The sequence below is a fragment of the Babylonia areolata genome, chromosome 33, assembly GCF_041734735.1.
Source record: "Babylonia areolata isolate BAREFJ2019XMU chromosome 33, ASM4173473v1, whole genome shotgun sequence".
In the NCBI taxonomy this organism is placed as follows: Eukaryota; Metazoa; Mollusca; class Gastropoda; order Neogastropoda; family Buccinidae; genus Babylonia; species Babylonia areolata.
In genome coordinates this window covers 21,399,849-21,420,660 of record NC_134908.1, presented here as the reverse complement: position 1 = coordinate 21,420,660, position 20,812 = coordinate 21,399,849, and the positions used below count along the sequence as shown (strand labels likewise).

Here is a 20,812-nt window from a genome sequence, read left to right as displayed (position 1 = left end):
TCATAGTCGGACACGACTGACTATCATATATATGATATATATATATATATATAACCGTCTAATCTGAAACAGGACCATGATACTATCCTCCTATCATCTCCATTCTCCATGAAATTTGATTACACATAAATATTCTTCTGGAGGCCTAAAGTCTTTGATACTTAGCCTTCCACAGAAAGACTGTTTGAAGTTGTCAACAATTTCTTGTTTTTGTTGTCTTCTTCTTCTTCTTCTGCGTTCGTGGGCTTCAACTCCCACGTTCACTCGTATATACGCGAGTGGGCTTTTTACGTGTATGACCGTTTTTACCCCGCCATGTAGGCAGTCATACTCCGCTTTCGGGGGTGTGCATGCTGGGTATGTTCTTGTTTCCATAACCCACCGAACGCTGACATGCATTACAGGATCTTTAACGTGCGTATTTGATCTTATGCTTGCGTATACACACGAAGGGGGTTCAGGCACTAGCAGGTCTGCACATATGTTGACCTGGGAGATTGTAAAAATCTCCACCCTTTACCCACCAGGCGCCGTCACCGTGATTCGAACCTGGGACCCTTAGATCGAAAGTCCAACGCTTTAACCATTCGGCTATGGCGCCCGTCTTGTTTTTGTTGTGTTTTTTTTGTTTTGTTTTGTTTTTTTGGGTGGGGGGTTCCCCCCGGACTTTCTTGGGTCGAGCACCGTTTTATTCTGTATATAAATTCATTATGTCAATTCAAAAGAAAAAAAAAAAAATTAAAAATTAAAATAAATAAATAAATAACAAAATAAAAACAACAAAAAGAATACAGTGAACATAAGCAATCACACAATCAACTAAAAAAAAACCTGACAATAATCAAAAGCAATACCCTGCATTCCATAACTATGTCATTGGGTTTTTTTTTCCCCCACTTACATATAGATATATATATGTATATATATTTTTCTTTTTCACTTTTCTTTAAGATTCATAAGTTATGTAATATATCGACTTCTAATATTGAATTGCTGTTCAATGATCAGTTATAAAATAGACAGTCTTGTTGTTTTGTTTTTTGCAATACTGATACACATTTTACCTATCAAAATAATATGGTTTATTTTTTATAAGATCATGTCTTTGATTTCTTGTTATTGTGAGAAATATTTTAAAGTTTTGTTGTTGTTTTTCGCTTCACAGTCCAGTTGGACATTTGCATTGTTTTGGGTTTTTTTCCTTCTAAGTTTGCAAAATTTACATTTTTACATTATACTATATAAAAAAAAACAACAACATTATATTATACTTGCTCTCCTTTACATTAGGTCCAAAATCACACTGTGTGAACAGACCAAAAACTGAAGAAAACACTTGAGAGAACACAGCAGGTACATATATACATATACCTCCATTTGTACCAGACCCTGTACGACACAAACCCAAAAGCACAAAGTGCGCGGTAGAGATTTCCAGCTACACTCCCGAGCGTGATATTGCAGCTTGCATTCCACCTCACAGCACAGGGCATTACCAAGAACTGCCGATATAAATAAACCAGAAAAAATTCTGTCACGTTCAACACAACTCTTAAACAGTCTGTGTGGCTGAACAGTACCTAACTCATGTGAAAAACGGAACAACGCAAACAAATTTCTGTCCAGTTAAACACAACTCTTTACATTCCAAGTGACTGAACAGTACCCAAATCATGTGAAAAACACAACAACGCAAACAAATTTCTGTCCAGTTAAACACAACTCTTTACATTCCAAGTGACTGAACAGTACCAAAATCATGTGAAAAACACAACAACGCAAACAAATTTCTGTCCAGTTAAACACAACTCTCTACATTCCAAGTGGCTGAACAGTACCGAACTCATGTGAAAAACGGAACAACGCAAACAAATTTCTGTCCAGTTCAACACAACTCTCTACATTCCAAGTGACTGAACAGTACCAAAATCATGTGAAAAACACAACAACGCAAACAAATTTCTGTCCCGTTAAACACAACTCTTTACATTCCAAGTGACTGAACAGTACCCAAATCATGTGAAAAACACGACAACGCAGAATGTAACAGTGGTCTCACGTTGCTTCAGAAACTCACAACTCCCCCCACAAAATGACTCACAAGCACCCAAGTCTGAGCATGAAGACTCAAAAGCGCATATCATGAAATAAAACTGTGCTTTAACATGACCAAAAACCATAAACTGGTTCAGTAAAAAAAAAAATAATAATAATAATAAAAAAAAGAAGAAATTTTAAACACAGGCTGAGTAAAAAGAATAATACTCTGAATACAGACTGGATAAAAAGAATAACATTCTGAATACGGGTTGAGTAAAAAGAATAATAACATGACTGTATATTGAGTAAACAGAATGATAATATTGTGAATACAAACTGAGTGACAAGAATAACAGTATAAATCTATACTGAGTAAACGGATTAATAATAATAATAATAATAATAATGTGAATACAGACGGAGTAAAAATAATAATATTCCGAATACACAATGACTAGAAAAATACCGGGGGTAGACAAATAATCCATAGCAAGAAACAGTCACCGTGCACTGGAAATATCTGGACATACACAGACAGGACTGAGTCACTCCAAAACAAACGGCCAGGGACATTTCAATTGCACGGACTAAGAGTCACTCAAAACCAAACACACTGTATTATGCTCATAATGAACTGTGCCCAAACAGCTCATCCGCCTCACCGCTCTATTACCAAATTCATTACGGACCAAGTATTGTTCTAATGTCAAGTGCATATGCTTTAGTAACCTGACAATCAGTTTCAGTTTCAGTTTCACTTTCTCAAGGAGGCGTCACTGCGTTCGGACAAATCCATACACGCTACACCACATCTGTTGAGCAGATGCCTGACCAGCAGCATAACCCAACGCACTTAGTCAGGCCTTGAGTGCATGCTTACATATTTGTGTACCTATGAAAGTGGATTTCATTTTACGTAATTTCGCCAGAGGACAACACTCTCGTTGCCATGGGTTCTTTTTCAGTGCGCCAAGTGCGTGCTGCACACGGGACCTCGGTTTATCGTCTCATCCGAAAGACTAGATGCTCTGTTTGATTTTCCAGTCAAACTTAGGAGAAAGGGCGAGAGCGGGATTCGAACCCACACCCTCACGGACTCTCTGTATTGGCAGCTGAGCGTCTTAACCATTATGCCACCTTCCTCCTCAAGCATGTAATTCTTGACTGTAGCTTGATGAAGCCTTATGTACACAAGAGTGTGTCTTAACAAGTGATTGAGAATGTTGATGTTTCTGACTTTTTGCATTCATTGTCGGTTGTTTCACTTGTCAGTTTAACGACTTCTCTTTTACGAAGTCCTTTAAGCAATAAGGACAGGCCTGGTGCTTCCTTTCCGAGGAAGTGTCTGGGTTTGTTCCAATGTACCTTTTATTTACCTGTGTGCTAGCTGAATCGGTAGCGTAAGCAGCACTGACTTGAAGTTGTGTACCTTGTGAATGGAGAGAGTTACCTCTCTTTATGTTTCTTAACCAACAACAGTGACTTGCTCTTGTCATCACAATTCTGGCAGAAACTCCTTACAATGAAGTCTGAGTGAATGAACTAGCAATGTTCGTTTTCACTAAAGTGTGGAGAACATTATCTCAGTCGAATAAAATAAAAAATAAAAAATTATGCTCCCTTATTACCAAAATATTTAGACTGATAACACAAAACAAAACATACAGAAAACACAAATAAAAACAGCATAATACACAAATAAAAATATCTTAAAATGAATTAATGGGGGGGAAAAAACGAGAAAACAAATGAAATATTTAAAAAAAAACTTGAAATAAACACAGTTAAAAATATACAAAAAAACAAACAAAAAAAACCAAAAAAAACCCACCTCCCCCTAAAAAACCAAAAACAAACAAAAAAAACACATGTCTTCTAAACTTCATGACAAAAGTCAACATCTTAACTCCGGCATAATCTTGCAGGCTAAGACAATCATGGCAGCATTTATCAAGTTATCAGAACTGCCAGGTTACACAGGAAGGCATGGCAAGACGTCTCTTTCAGACGCCCCCCTTGGGGCACTGAAACTTACACACAGTCATCTTTTTACACACACCATACAAACAAAAAACAGTGATGCCAAAATCTAAACTCAGAAACAAAAAAATACCCTTCGTGTAAAGCAAGCAAATACACATTAACTCACTCAGTACGGCCAGTCCTCTCTTCTCCTCTACACAGACCCCTCGGATGTCCAGTGGGTGTCTGAATGACCCAACCTTTAGCTTCCGTCGTCAGAACTGTGGTATTCTTTGTCAACATTCACCTCTTCAGTATAAGAGCCTTCCGCTTGCAATATTTTGATGATGGTTAATTGGGATGAAACGCTGTTAATGTTGTCTCTTTCGCCGTTCGTATGGAGAGAGTTAACATGTCATTTCTTCCCAGCAACAGACCGAAGTCTCTTCCCAAGCAATGCACAAGTCTTTTCCCCTAGCAAAAGACAAATTTGTTTTCTCTGGCAATCGACACATTCTCTTCCCTAGCAATAGATAAAAATCTTTTCCATAGCAATAGACAAAAAAAACATTTCCCTAGCAACATACAATATTAGCAATAGACAAAAATCCGTTCCCTAGCAACAGACAAAAATCATTTCCCTAGCAATATACAAAATTAGCAATAGACAAGTCTTCAATAGCAATATATATATATATATACACAAAATTCTTTCCCATAGCAATCGACACAGTTCAATCGAAAGGAAATAAGACAAAGGATTTAAGTTTTAACAGATTCCTTTCTTCAGAAAATATGAAGTGAAATTCACGAGAGAGTTTGGGGTGGATTCTGTAGTATCTAGGTCAAACATTTTTTTGTCCGATGCACAACCATCCATGTTACAGGACAAAGGAAACATGCGGAAAACTTCAAGACCACATGACCACACTGACTGAATGCACAAAAAGAAAGGTTAACTCACTCAGTACGGCCAGTCCTCTCTTCTCCTCTACACAGACCCCTCGGATGTCCAGTGGGTGTCTGAATGACCCAACTTTTAGCTTCCGTCGTCAGAACTGTGGTATTCTTTGTCAACATTCACCTCTTCAGTATAAGAGCCTTCCGCTTGCAATAGTTTGATGATGGTAATTGGGGTGAAACGCTGTTAACGTCGTCTCTTTCGCCGTTCGTATGGAGAGAGTTAAAGGGCGCATGGCATCCTTTGGCTTTTTTAGGGCCATCGGGTAAGCGAACTCACATCCACTGTGTCCTAGGGCTCAGTGTATCTGGGGCCCAGTTCTCTCCTTCCATCTTCCACCTTCCCTACCTGACGTCACTATCCATTCACACCTGGGTGAGTCCTGACATCAGGTATCCATTCACACCTGGGTGAGTCCTGACATCAGGTATCCATTCACACCTGGGTGAGTCATGACGTCAGGTATCCATTCACACCTGGGTGAGTCCTGACATCAGGTATCCATTCACACCTGGGTGAGTCCTGACATCAGGTATCCATTCACTGGGTGAGTCCTGACATCAGGTATCCATTCACACCTGGGTGAGTCATGACGTCAGGTATCCATTCACTGGGTGAGTCCTGACGTCAGGTATCCATTCACACCTGGGTGAGTCCTGACATCAGGTATCCATTCACACCTGGGTGAAGTGGAAGAAATCCAGAGTTAACTGCCTTTCCCCAAGGACACACACCGCCACACCGAAACGGGGCCTCGAACCCTATCTCTGGTGAACACTGGGTCACAAGTTCCAACACCTGACCGATTCCGGCAAAGCGCCTTCTCAGAAACGAAGGCATGACATCCTTCTACTTCTTCTTCTTCGTTCATGGGCTGCAACTCCCATGGGCACTGGTAGTACCGTACACTGGTAGGCTTTTATTTATGTGACTGTTTTCACCCTGCCACGTAGGCAGCCATACTCTGTTTTCGGGGGGTGTATGACATACAAAGTGGGCAACAATGGTGAAGGAGGGAAAAGCTGATTGCCTTACTTGAACACGGAACACGATGAAAGCCAGCGACTCCCATTCTGTGCACGGGAGCAGACATTACACAATCCAATACAACCGATACGTCAGTGTAGAAGCTCCTAGAAGCTCATGAAGCAAGAACCAAGCATTATTCACAGTCTCCAAAGAGAAATTCATATTGTTGATAATCATCTTTAGTTTGTCACTAAACATGCTTTTACTTCATTATATATATAGCTCTGAGACACACGCACACGCACACACACACACACACACACACAACACACACATACACACAAAATGAATATGCACACACACACACACACACACATGCACAACTTTGACCTAATTCATCAATGTATATTAGCGTGATGCACGCAACAATAAACCAACAACAACAAAAAAACCAACAAAACTTACCTCCTTGTGACTACAAAAAAAAAAAAAAAAAAAAAAAAAAAAAAAGCAGGAGGAAAAAACAAACAAAAAAAAACCCCAAAGCACAGGGCATCAATGAAGAGGCGTTAGGATAATTGCACATGAAATTCTCAAAGAGTCCAGGTGATTTAAAGCACTCAGGTATGACAGGTGATCATGGTGATTTTTTTTTCAAAACACAATGTTCCAAAAAAAAAAAAAAGAAAGGCGGGGCAGGGGGAAGGGGAGGGGGGGAGGGAGGGGAGGGGGGTGGGGAGGAAGGAGAAGAAAGGAAAAGCTCTCTAATGGAGGAAGTCACAGCCACACACACACACACGACGGCGCGCGCGCGCACCCCTCGGTCGTCAGTCTATAAGGAAAAACTCCTCGTCCAGGTACGTCCCTTTCTTCGTAGGATCCTCTTCCCGGTTCGAGAACTGGTCCAGGGGGAATGTCTCTGACCGACTGGTTGGAGGCCTGTCCAGAAACAGCAACAAACAACACTATAATACAATATGATGCGATACAATACCAACAAAACACATTACAACAATAATAATGATGGAGTCTCCCGTCGGACCGACAATAAAGCACGTGATGACACAATGCAATAAAAAACACATGACAATACAACATAATGCAATTAAACACATGACAGTACAATGCAATAAAACACGTGACAATATAACACAATGCAATATACTGCAATACAATGCATTGAAACACATGAAAATACAATACACTGCAATAAAATATTTATCAACCCTTCACAGGGGAAACTGTAGTGTCTGCCCCCCAACCCGCCCCCAGCCCCACACCCCCACTCCCAAATAAAACAAACAGGCACTGACTTGTGAGGGGCTGATGTTGGGATGGGAGGGGTATGCGTGAGGGCCAGTGGATAGTGTGTCTAATTAAAAATAACTAAACATATTACATATACAACAATAACAACGATAGCGTATCTAATCAAACATAACTAAACAGATTACATAACGATGGAGTCTCCTGTCGGACCGACGGATGAGTAGGCAGGCAGGCTTATCTGTCGGTGTGTGTCCTCATACTGGAGAAGAGGCCGATTCTGGATGCGCAGCACTTCCCACAGGTGTTGCAAGGGAAAACGTCTCCAGAAGTTTTAAGCCCTGCTTCATTCGCTCACGCTTCTCCTTAATGGCCAGCATTCTCTTGTTTCCAAACGTCTTTATGGCACTAGAGCACAGCATCCTCCAGCAAGAGCGGCCAAGGCCATCAGTTTTCCAGGAAGAGATGTCTATGTCACAGGCTTTGATACACACACTGCACATAAAACAACAACGACAAACACAGCGACACCAACTTGTGTGGCGGAGGAGTGCGTGAGGGCCAGTAGATTACTAGACATGTGTCTAATTAAACATTAATACACACACTGCACATAAAACAACAACGACAAACACAGCGACACCAACTTGTGTGGCGGAGGATTGCGTGAGGGCCAGTAGATTACTAGACACATGTCTAATTAAAACATAGATATACACACTGCACACAAAACAACAACGACACCAACCTGTGTGGCGGGGGAGTGCGTGAGGGCCAGCAGATTACTAGACATGTGTCTAATTAAAACATAGATACACACACTGCACACAAAACAACAACGACACCAACCTGTGTGGCGGAGGAGTGCGTGAGGGCCAGTAGATTACTAGACACATGTCTAATTAAAACATAGATATACACACTGCACACAAAACAACAACGACAAACACAGCGACACCAACTTGTGAGGCGGGGGAGTGCGTGAGGGCCAGCAGATTACTAGACATGTGTCTAATTAAAACATAGATACACACACTGCACACAAAACAACAGCGACACCAACTTGTGTGGCGGGGGAGCGCGTGAGGGCCAGTAGATTACTAGACATGTGTCTAATTAAAACATAGATACACACACTGCACACAAAACAACAACGACACCAACTTGTGTGGCGGGGGAGCGCGTGAGGGCCAGTAGATTACTAGACATGTGTCTAATTAAAACACAGATACACACACTGCACACAAAACAACAACGACACCAACTTGTGTGGCGGAGGAGTGCGTGAGGGCCAGTAGATGTGCTGATGGCCGAAGCTGAAGGTCTCGTCGCCCAGCAGTGTGTGAGCCCAGGACTGGTTGTTGTAGGGAGCCTGGGTCCCCCCAAGCTCAGCGGGTAACGCCTCCTTCCGCACCTGCTGGTGGAGCGTCATCAGGTTGATGCCGTGCATCACGATCTGGACACAGAGCACAGTACACACGAATGTGGTGATGTTGTGCGTCACGATCTGTACACAGTGCACAGTGCACACATTGTGTTGATGATGTGCATCACGATCTGTACACAGTACGCACACTGTGGTGATGAACACAGTACACACATTGTGTTGATGATGTGCGTCACGATCTGTACACAGTACACACACTGTGGTGATGAACACAGTGCACAGTACACACATTGTGTTGATGATGTGTGTCATGATCTGGACACAGTACACACACTGTGGTGATGAACACAGTGCACAGTACACACATTGTGTTGATGATGTGTGTCATGATCTGGACACAGTACACACATTGTGGTGATGTTGTGCGTCATGATCTGAACACAGTACACACATTGTGTTGATGATGTGCGTCACGATCTGAACACAGTACACACATTGTGATAATGATGTGCGTCACGATCTGCACACAGTGCACAGTACACACACTGTGGTGAGATGTGCGTCACGATCTGTACACAGTACACACACATGATGATCATAGTAATACTACTAATAAATCCAAATGATAATGATACAAATACTACTAATACTGATAATAACAACAACAATACTGCTACTACTACTACTAATATTGATATTACTAATAATGCTACTCCTAATCATGATAATGGTAATGATAATGATAATAATAATAATAATGGTGATGACTGTAACAATAAGAATGAGAAGAAGAAGAAGTAAAGAAGAACAACAACAACAATAATTGTATTATATTGCATTGCATTGTACTATACTGCATTGAAATGTACTATGCTGGATTACATTGCATTGCATTGTATTATACCACATTGCACTGCACTGTATTGTACTGCATTATATTGTATTGTATTGTATTGTATTGTATTGTACTGCATTATATTGTATTGTATTGTATTATATTGTATTGTACTGCATTATATTGTATTGTACTGCATTACATTGTATTGTATTGTATTATATTGTACTGCATTATATTGTATTGTATTGTATTATATTGTATTGTACTGCATTGTATTGTATTGTATTGCATTGTATTGTATTGTACTGCATTATATTGTATTGTACTGCATTATATTGTATTGTACTGCATTACATTGGATTGTATAGCATTGTATTGTATTGTACTGCATTATATTGTATTGTACTGCATTACATTGGATTGTATTGTATTATATTGTATTGTACTGCATTATATTGTATTGTACTGCATTACATTGGATTGTATTGTATTATATTGTATTGTACTGCATTATATTGTATTGTACTGCATTACATTGGATTGTATTGTATTATATTGTATTGTACTGCATTATATTGTATTGTACTGCATTACATTGGATTGTATTGCATTATATTGTATTGTACTGCATTATATTGTATTGTACTGCATTACATTGGATTGTATTGCATTATATTGTATTGTACTGCATTATATTGTATTGTACTGCATTACATTGGATTGTATTGTATTATATTGTATTGTACTGCATTATATTGTATTGTACTGCATTACATTGGATTGTATAGCATTGTACTGTATTGTACTGCATTATATTGTATTGTACTGCATTACATTGGATTGTATAGCATTGTACTGTATTGTACTGCATTATATTGTATTGTATTGTACTGTATTGCACTGCATTGTATTGTACTGCATTATATTGTATTGTATTGCATTGCATTGTATTGTACTGTATTACACATTGTATTGCATTGCATTGTACTGCACTGTATTTTATTGTATTGTACATTGTGTGTGTGTGCGTGTGTGTGCATGCGTACATGCATGCGTGTGCGTGCGTGCGTGCGTGTGTGTGTGCATGCATGCGTGTGTGTGTGTGTGTGTGCATGCGTACATGCATGCGTGTGCGTGTGCGTGCTTGTGCGTGTGCGTGCGTGCGAGTGTACGCAGCAGCTGTGAAGTGACATACACGGATCTCTCTGCACAGGCTGCGACACCTCTTTTGACAACTGAAACTGAAACAGAAACTGAGAGAGGTTTTTAACGACAGGCTGTTTTACTGTTCCACAGCCAATAACAGCTGTCGGCATCACAGCTCTGGGTCAGCTTTTGTCGTCCCTTATTTAGTAAATCAGTGGGGGTCCCTGGTGGCTTACGGGGTCAGGGTAAAGAGTAGAGAGTCAGCTGCTTGTCTGGAGTCACACACACACAGACACACACACACACACACTGACACACACAGACACACACACACACACTGACACACACACACACACACACACAGACACACACACACAGTGACACACACACACAGCACACACACACACACACAGTGACACACACACGCACACACACACACACACAGACACAGTCACACACACACACACACAGAGTCACACACACAGAGTCACACACACACACACACAGTGACACACACACGCACACACAGAGTCACACACACACACACACACAGTGACACACACACACACACACAGTGACACACACACACACACAGTGACACACACACACACACAGACAGTGACACACACACACAGTCACACACACACACACACACACACACACAGACACAGTCACACACACACACACACAGAGTCACACACACACACACACAGAGTCACACACACACAGTGACACACACACACACACAGAGTCACACACACACACACACACACACACACACAGAGTCACACACACACACACACACACACACACAGAGTCACACACACACACACACACAGAGTCACACACACACACACACAGTGACACACACACACACACACACAGTGACACAGTCACACACACACAGTGACACACACACACACACACAGTGACACACACACACACACAGACACAGTCACACGCACACAGTGACACACACACAGTGACACACACACAGACACAGACACAGTCACACGCACACACAGAGACACACACAGACACAGACACACACACACAGTGACACACACACAGAGTCACACACACACAGAGACACACACACACACACACACACACACAGTGACACACACACAGACACAGACACAGTCACACACACAGTGACACAGACACAGACACAGGCAAACACACACACACACACACACACACACATACAGTAATTTCTTTTCCCTTTGTATCCCATCTAATAACACTTATAGTGAACGGATGTTAAAAAACGAACACACACACAAACACACAGAATCAAACACATGCACACACACACACACAGAGTGACACACTATGCATGCAGGCACACACCCACACTCACACACAAACACACATTCTCAGAGCAAAAACACCACAAATAATAGTCCTACATGTACCACACACACACACACACACACACACACACACACACTCATGCACACATACACAAACACATACTCTACACACATACTCAAATAATAATAATATTAATAAAAAAAAAAATTCAATCTATACAGCACCGTTCGATGAAAAACATGCTCAACCACACAGTATGATGTAAACCCTCATTGTGTAAAACAGTTACATGCACTTAAAACACTAAAACCATAACTTATATCCATAAACCTGCAGTGACATCCAACCAAACACTCAAACACAAACATCCATACACTCATAGTACATTCATAGTAATCACACACACACACACAAACACACACACATCAGATACAATGCAACATTCAGAAAACTATTACAAATAGTCTTGTACATCAGACCAAACACTCAAACATCAACTTACATTCACACACATCACATCCACGGCCAAACGATGTACCTTATTGCTGTTTTGACCACATACATTCATCACATCCTCAGCCAAAGGATGGACCTTATTGCTGTTTTGACCACATACATTCATCACATCCACGGCCAAACAATGTGTCTTATTGCTGTTTTGACCACATACATTCATCACATCCACAGCCAAAGGATGTACCTTATTGCTGTTCTGACCACATACATTCATCACAGCCAAAGGATGTACCTTATTGCTGTTTTGACCATATACATTCATCACAGCCAAAGGATGTACCTTATTGCTGTTTTGACCACATACATTCATCACATCCACGGCCAAAGGTTGTACCTTATTGCTGTTTTGACCACATACATTCATCACAGTCAAACGATGTACCTTATTGCGGTTTTGACCACATACATTCATCACATCCACAGCCAAACGATGTACCTTACTGCTGTTTTGACCACATACATTCATCACATCCACAGCCAAAAGGACGTACCTTATTGCGGTTTTTCTCCTTGAGAAAAGGCTTGAGCATCTTGAAGACAGCCTCTATGTACCAGGGCTGGTTGACGAAATGGATGGCCGTGAACCGAGCCGGGAAGCAATCCTGTCATGACACAAAGTGTTGTAAAATAACACACAGCCTGGGGGAATGGTTCTCCCTGCCGGAATAATCCTCCCTACCACTAGTAGCAGAATGGTATTCCCCACCAAAATTTTCTTTACCTGCGTGTGTGTGTGTGTGTGTGTGTGTGTGTGTATGTGTGTCTGTATGTGTGTGTGTGTGTGTATGTGTGTGTGTGTGTGTGTTTGTCTGTGTGTGTGTGTGTGTGTGTGTGTTTGTGTGTGTGTGTGTGTGTGTCTGTGTGTGTTTGTTTGTGTGTGTGTGTCTGTGTTTGTGTGTGTGTGTATGTGGACGAGTTACATTATGTCTGATGTTTTGTGTTGAATATTCAGTTAATATGACGTTATACAGTTATGTAAATATATATATATATATATATATATATATATATATATATATTTTATATATATATATATATATATATATATATAGATGCATTTATTTACATACATAACTATTTATCTGTTAATTTATTTATTCATTTATTTATTTATCTAATAGGTATTTTCTTTTTTATTTCTTCCTATTTTTTAAAGAGAGCTTGCATGGTATAACTATAAGGAAGCTTTCGTCTTGTCCTTTTTACATTGATCAATAAAACATTTATGACTGTCATTTTTTATCTCTCTCTTCCACCCCCACCCCCCCTCTCTACCTCTCTGTGTCTGTCTGTCCATCTGTCTCTGTCTGCTAATCCGTCTGTCTCTGTCTGTCTGTCTGTCTCACTATTCTTGTCTCTGTCTGTCTGTCTCACTATTCTTGTCTCTGTCTGTCTGTCTGTCTGTCTGTCTCACTATTCTTGTCTCTGTCTGTCTGTCTCTGTCTGTCTGTCTCACTATTCTTGTCTGTCTGTCTGTCTGTCTCACTATTCTTGTCTCTGTCTGTCTGTCTGTCTCACTATTCTTGTCTCTGTCTGTCTGTCTGTCCGTCTGTCTCTGTCTGTCTGTCTCTCACTATTCTTGTCTCTGTCTGTCTGTCTCACTATTCTTGTCTCTGTCTGTCTGTCTCACTATTCTGTCTCTGTCTGTCTGTCTGTCTGTCTGTCTGTCTCTGTCTGTCTGTCTCTCACTATTCTTGTCTCTGTCTGTCTGTCTGTCCGTCTGTCTCTGTCCGTCTGTCTCTCACTATTCTTGTCTCTGTCTGTCTGTCTCACTATTCTTGTCTCTGTCTCTCTGTCTCTCACTATTCTTGTCTCTGTCTGTCTGTCTCTCACTATTCTTGTCTCTCTGTCTCTCACTATTCTTGTCTCTGTCTGTCTGTCTGTCTCTGTCTGTCTGTCTCTCACTATTCTTGTCTCTGTCTGTCTGTCTCACTATTCTTGTCTGTCTGTCTGTCTGTCTGTCCATCTGTCTCTGTCTGTCTGCTAATTCGTCTGTCTCTATCTGTCAGTCTTTATCTATCTGTCTGTCTGTCTGTCCCCCACTGTCTCTGACCTCACCTGCAGTCCCTCGATCATCAGCTTGAGGATGCGGGGGTTCAGCCACGAAGACTGCTTGAAGGTGAACTCGCTCCAGTCGACAATCACCACAAAGCCGTTGATCTGCGACGACTCCTCGTCGATCAGCTTCTCCAGCGTCAGCAGAACGGCACGGTAAATGGCCGCCAAGCCGTAGCGCGTGTTGTCCCAGTTGGCAGAGTACAACACGATGATCCGTCGACCTCGGTGGTCAGAGCCCGGCAGCACGCCTGGGAGACCGTCCAACAAGGCATCTTTGATTCCCTGCTCGGAGGCCTCGAACTTCTTGAAGAGGTTCCTGTTGGTCTGGCGGTATTCGAAGTAGCGGGCGAAGAGGCGGAAGGCCTCTTCCACGTTGAACTTCCGTGCGCGGAGGAATCGTAGGATGAAGGCATCGTCTGAGCGCAGGTATTCTGGTGGAGGGAAAAAAGGGGTTTTGTGTTATCTTGTGATCCCGACAGGCGCAATAGCCGAGTGGTTAAAGTATTGGACTTTCAATCTGAGGGTCTCGGGTTCGAATCTTTGTTAACGGCGCCTGGTGGGTAAAGGGTGGAGATTTTTCCGATCTCCCAGGTCAACTTATGTGCAGACCTGGTTGTGCCTGAACCCCTTTGTGTGCATGCGCACGCTGGAGATCAAATACGCACGTTAAAGATCCTGTAATCCATGTCAGCGTTCAGTGGGTTATGGAAACAAGAACATTCCCAGCTTGCACACCCCTGAAAGCGGAGTATGGCTGCCTAAATGATGGGGTAAGAACGGTCATACACGTAAAAGCCCACTCGCGTACATACGAGTGAACACAGGAGTTGCAGCCCACAAAAAGGAAGATGCTGGAAAAAGAGGGCGCTAGCTAGTGGGACAAAGGGGAGGTTACCAACTTCCGGGAGGTTATCGGCCATAGTTGCTTTCATTTTCTCCGCATAGGCGGATAGTAGTTTGCACAGGACAGGAATGTCAGACGCCTCCCGGAGTCTGCACTAGTTGGGTCACGGTTAAGTATGTGTAATTAAAAAGAAGATTTGCGTGATCCTACCACTTGAAATGTAGAGCTCTTTTTTTTCTTTTTTTTTTTTTACACTGAATTAATTGATGAACCTGTCACAATCTATGCAGACAGACAAAATAAAAAATACCTCTCTTCCTTCAGTGCTTAAGTATTTGTATTTGCATTTCTTTTTATCACAACAGATTTCTCTGTGTGGAATTCAGGCTGCTCTCCCCAGAGGGAGCGCATCGCTACACTACAGCGCCACCCATTTTTTTGTATTTTTTCATGCGTGCAGTTTTATTTGTTTTTCCTGTCGAAGTGGATTTTTCTACAGAATTTTGCCAGGAACAACCCTTTTGTTGCCGTGGGTTCTTTTACGTGCGCTAAGTGCATGCTGCACACGGGACCTAAGTTTATCATCTCATCTGAATGACTAGCATCCAGACCACCACTCAAGGTCTAGTGGTGGGGGAGAAAATATCGGTGGCTGAGCTGTGATTTGAACCAGCACACTCAGATTCTCTCGCTTCCTAGGCAGACACGTTACCTCTAGGCCATCACCCCACATTTGCACAGTATGTTTCACTGTGTGCATACCTTGTTCCATATGTGATGTCTAACTTTTTCATCACCCCTGAAGAGAATAATAATAATAATAATAATGGATACTCGTATAGCACACTATCCAGAAATCTGCTCTAGGTGCTTTACAAAAACGCTTTGTTAATATAAAACATTACATCTATGTTACATACACACACCAAAATGTGACTACATACACACACACACACACACATACACACGCACACACACACACACACTGCATACATACATTTTAACAAAACATGTGTATCTAACAGCTACCCTAACACATACCCACACATAGGCAGGCACAAACTTACATAAACTCACACACACACAATACACATTCATATACATGCATGTAGGTATGTACACATACATACGTATACACACATAGTCAAGCACAGCTAACGCAAAGGAAGTGGACCTGCCACAATTGAACTTACTGCTGAGGGAAAAGGTGAGTTTTGAGACGAGATTTAAAAGATGCGAGGGAATCAGAATGACGGAGGTTATCAGGGAGCTTGTTCCATGTATAATTGAAAGAAGTCTACTGTTCACACACAAAGAACACGTTTCCCAGTGGATGCACAAACCATCATATTCATAATGGAATTTTATGGCTCACTTCAGAACTCTATGCATCTCGAAATGTCTGAAACGATTAACTCACTCAGTACGGCCAGTCCTCTCTTCTCCTCTACACAGACCCCTCGGATGTCCAGTGGGTGTCTGAATGACCCAACCTTTAGCTTCCGTCGTGAGAACTGTGGTATTCGTTGTCAACATTCACCTCTTCAGTATAAGAGCGTTCCGCTTGCAATATTTTGATGATGGTAATTGGGATGAAACGCTGTTAACGTCGTCTCTTTCGCCGTTCGTATGGAGAGAGTTAAGAAGTTTGTGTGAATTTGAAAAAAAACAACAACTATCAAACAGTACTGATATCTTTGTCCACCAAAGTTTGAAACTGTATCCTACCCATGCTCTGTGTGTGTGTGTGTGTGTGTGTGTGTGTGTGTGTCTCTGTGTGTGTGTGTGTGTGTGTGTGTGTGTGTGTGTGTCTGTGTGTGTGTGTGTGTGTGTGTGTGTGTGTGTGTGTGTGTGTGTGTGTTTGTAAACAAGTGAGTTGGGCAAGCTGTGTCATGGTGTTTGTTTGAAGTATAATTGAACTGAGTGTAAACTGATATCTCATTATCTTGTCATTTATAACAAATGAGTTTTTGTACATTTGTAGTGCTTTAAGCACTTTATATCTGTTGATTACTATTCTATAATTATCACTTCTGCTCAACACTCAGCTTATATCAGGGATTAACTAAGCTTACAGTTGGGCTAACAGCAAAGCGGCAGCCGTATCAGTGTACGATCAACCATTTCTCTGCTGCAATGGGAATTCATATACTTGTCTTTTGTGAAGGACTATGATTCGAACGTGGAGGCGACGGGCACAATAGCCGAGCGGTTAAAGCGTTGGACTGTCATTCCGAGGGTCCCGGGTTCGAATCACAGGTGACGGCGCCTGGTGGGTAAAAAGTGGAGATTTTTCCCATCTCCCAGGTCAACATATGTGCAGACCTGCTAGTGCCTGAACCCCCTTCGTGTGTATATGCAAGCAGAAGATCAAATATGCACGTTAAAGATCCTGTAATCCATGTCAGCGTTCGTTGGGTTATGGAAACAAGAACATACCCAGCATGCCCACCCCCAAAAACGGAGTATGGCTGCCTACATGGCCGGGTAAAAACGGTCATACACGTAAAAGCCCACTCGTGTGCATACGAGTGAACGCAGAAGAAGAAGAAGAAGAACTTAGAGGGAAAATTGCACTGGCTCTTAGTGCTGCAGCCTTGGGGGCTAGCTGGCCTTTGGGAACCATCCAAACATCGACTGTCCCCAAACCCTCTTGGCCGAGGGAGTGGGTGATGTAACTTGGGTAAGTCACTCTCCACTATAATCAGATTCTAGCCCAGATAGTCGGCGGGACAGCATAGATATACTGGTAGGGGTCCTGTATGTCTGGACAGCAGTTGCTTCCTCTGCCTGAACTCTCCTCGTGTGTATACGCACTCAGAAGATCAAATACGCACAGTGAAGGTCCTCTAATCCATGTCAGTGTTCGGTGGGTTATGAAAACAAAAACATATCCAGCATGCACGCCCCTGAAAACCAGGTATGGCTGCCTACACGGCAGGGTGAACGCGGTCATACACGTAAAATCCCATTCGTGCAAACAGGATTGAATGTGGGTGTTGCAGCCCATGAACAAAGAAGAAGACGATAATCATCATCATAATTATTAACATCATTATCATCATTAGCATTATCTATTTTATTATCATCATTATCATCATCATTATCACCATCATTAACATTCTCACCATTATCAAGCCTTGTCTCCATCAGTTCTCAGATATCATCATTATCATCATTATCATCATAATCATAATTATCATCATTATCGTTATCATTCTCACCATTATCAGACCGTGTCTCCATCAGTTCTCAGACATCATCATCATCATTATCATCATCATTATTGTCATAATCATCATTATTATTGTTATCATCATTAACATTCTCACCATTATCAAGCCTTGTCTCCATCAGTTCTCAGATATCATCATTATTATCATCATCATCATCTCATCATGATGATCATTATCATTCTCAACAATGTCAGGCCATGTCTCTATCCAGGGTTCCCAGGTGGTGGCATGAAGCCAAAAAAAGGACCTTTAAAGGACTTTATAAGGACCTCAAATCAGTTTAAAAGGACCTTTGCCGACATGACTTTACAGTACACCCCAATCTATTTGACATGCAGAACAGCAGACACTTACCTCTCATAAACGGAAGAACAGCCTAATCCCATTTGACTGTCGTATTTAGTCTTTGCAATTCACGTCACTCTAGGCTAGGGCCTAAGCAAAGCAGCAGCAAGCAGGCGCGACCTCACAGCCACTGTACCACGCTTCGCGTCTGCCACCGAGCAGAAAGCGCACTACTGTTAGGGCCTAGGCCTATAGGCTGTATCCTCCTACAGTAAGTACTGAGTTTCAGACGATCGCGTTGGCATCTTTCAACACGCTTTGCAACTTGCGGTTTTGGTGTCGAAGGTGTTTCAGTTTCGTTCTCAAGTCTCTTTCTCTTCATAAAACAGGACTTAACAGTACCTTTCAAAAATTAAAAGGACCTCCTGATGAGTTAAAAGGACCAACTTGCTGAATCAAAGCACTTTAAAGGCCTTTTGACCAAAATCCAATTCCTAAGGACTTAAAAGGACTTGAAAGGACCCTACGAACCTTGCTATCAGTTCTCCGACACCATCATTATCATCAATATTATCATCATAATCATTATCATCATCATTATCATTATCATTCTCACCTGTGTCAGGCCATGTCTCCCATCAGTTCTTGGACATCATCATTATCATCACCATTATCATCATCATTATCATCATTATGTGGAGTGATGGCCATGTGGAGTGATGGCCTAGAGGTAACGCGTCCGCCTAGGAAGCAAGAGAATCTGAGCAAGAGAATCACGGCTCAGCCGCCGATATTTTCTCCCCCTCCACTAGACCTTGAGTGGTGGTCTGGACGCTAGTCATTTGGATGAGACGATACACTGAGGTCCCATGTGCAGCATGCACTTAGTGCACGTAAAATAACCCACGGCAACAAAAGAGTTGTTCCTGGCAAAAATTCTGTAGAAAAAAATCCACTTCGATAGGAAAAACAAATAAAACTGCACGCAGGAAAAAAAAAAAAAAAGGGGTGGCGCTGTAGTGTAGCGACACACTCTCCCTGGGGAGAGCAGCCCGAATTTCACACAGAGAAATCTGTTGTGATAAAAAGAAATACAAATACAAATACCGTTGTCACCATTATCATTCTCACCAATGTCTCCATCAGTTCTCGGACATCATCATTATCATCTAATCACTACTATCATCATTATCATTATCATTCTCACCAATGTCAGGCCATGTCTCCATCAGTTTTCGGACATCATCATTATCATCTAATCATTACTATCATCATTATCGTTATCATTCTCACCAATGTCAGGCCATGTCTCCATCAGTTCTCAGACATCATCATTATCATCTAATCACTACTATCATCATTATCGTTATCATTCTCACCAATGTCAGGCCATGTCTCCATCAGTTCTCAGACATCATCATTATCATCTAATCATTACTATCATCATTATCATCATCATTATCGTTATCATTCCCACCTATGTCAGGCCGTGTCTCCATCAGTTCTCGGACAGCAGTGACAGCGGAGGCCCGCTCCTCGGGGATCTCGTTGAGCTCGTTGCGCGCTCTGTTGGCCAAGGGCTCCGTAATGCCCCACCCATACTCGGCCATATTCCCCCCCTGCGCGTGTGCGTGCATGTAAGAGCGCGCGCACACACACACGCATGCACTCACAGTGGCGCACGCATATGCGCTCTCACAGCAAACGGCATGAGCGTGCTTGGGAGGGTCTCAGTGTGGTGATACGACCATCAATGGTGGCGCCCACAGGCCAGCCCTGTCACTGAACAGAGAAATGTTGGTTTCATTCTCTATGGTATTTGGAAGGGGGAAAAAAATCTTAAATCAGATATGAATTTAGTCATGCTGTTGGCTATTCATTGCTTCACTTGAAAAAAACAACAATTGTATTTATCATTCATAAAAAAAAAAAATGTTAGGAATGTATATATCAGATGTCAGGTGGTGTTCCTATTGGTGATGATTTC

At 41.9% G+C, this 20,812-nt stretch overlaps 1 protein-coding gene across 1 annotated transcript; it reads right to left on the bottom strand.

Annotated features, from left to right (window-relative positions):
- Positions 1–6,759: 6,759 nt before the first annotated feature.
- Positions 6,760–20,572, bottom strand: LOC143277112 (clavesin-2-like). The gene is made up of 5 exons (XM_076581849.1): positions 20,303–20,572; positions 14,461–14,891; positions 12,894–13,004; positions 8,455–8,654; positions 6,760–6,871 (listed from the first exon to the last, which is right to left on the bottom strand). The coding sequence occupies exons 1-5, from the start codon at positions 20,460–20,462 to the stop codon at positions 6,760–6,762; spliced, it is 1,014 nt and encodes a 337-aa protein (XP_076437964.1). The 5' UTR covers positions 20,463–20,572.
- Positions 20,573–20,812: the final 240 nt, after the last annotated feature.

Bases quoted from the DNA above. Each gene is read 5' to 3' on its own strand.
- LOC143277112 (XM_076581849.1), bottom strand. From the start codon at position 20,462: ATGCACGCACACGCGCAGGGGGGGAATATGGCCGAGTATGGGTGGGGC. The intron at 13,005-14,460 runs GTGAGGTCAGAG...GTGTCATGACAG, and splicing joins TGATGATCGAGGGACTGCAG to GATTGCTTCCCGGCTCGGTT. The intron at 6,872-8,454 runs GTTGTTGTTTTG...GTTTCTGGACAG, and splicing joins CCGCCACACAAGTTGGTGTC to GCCTCCAACCAGTCGGTCAG.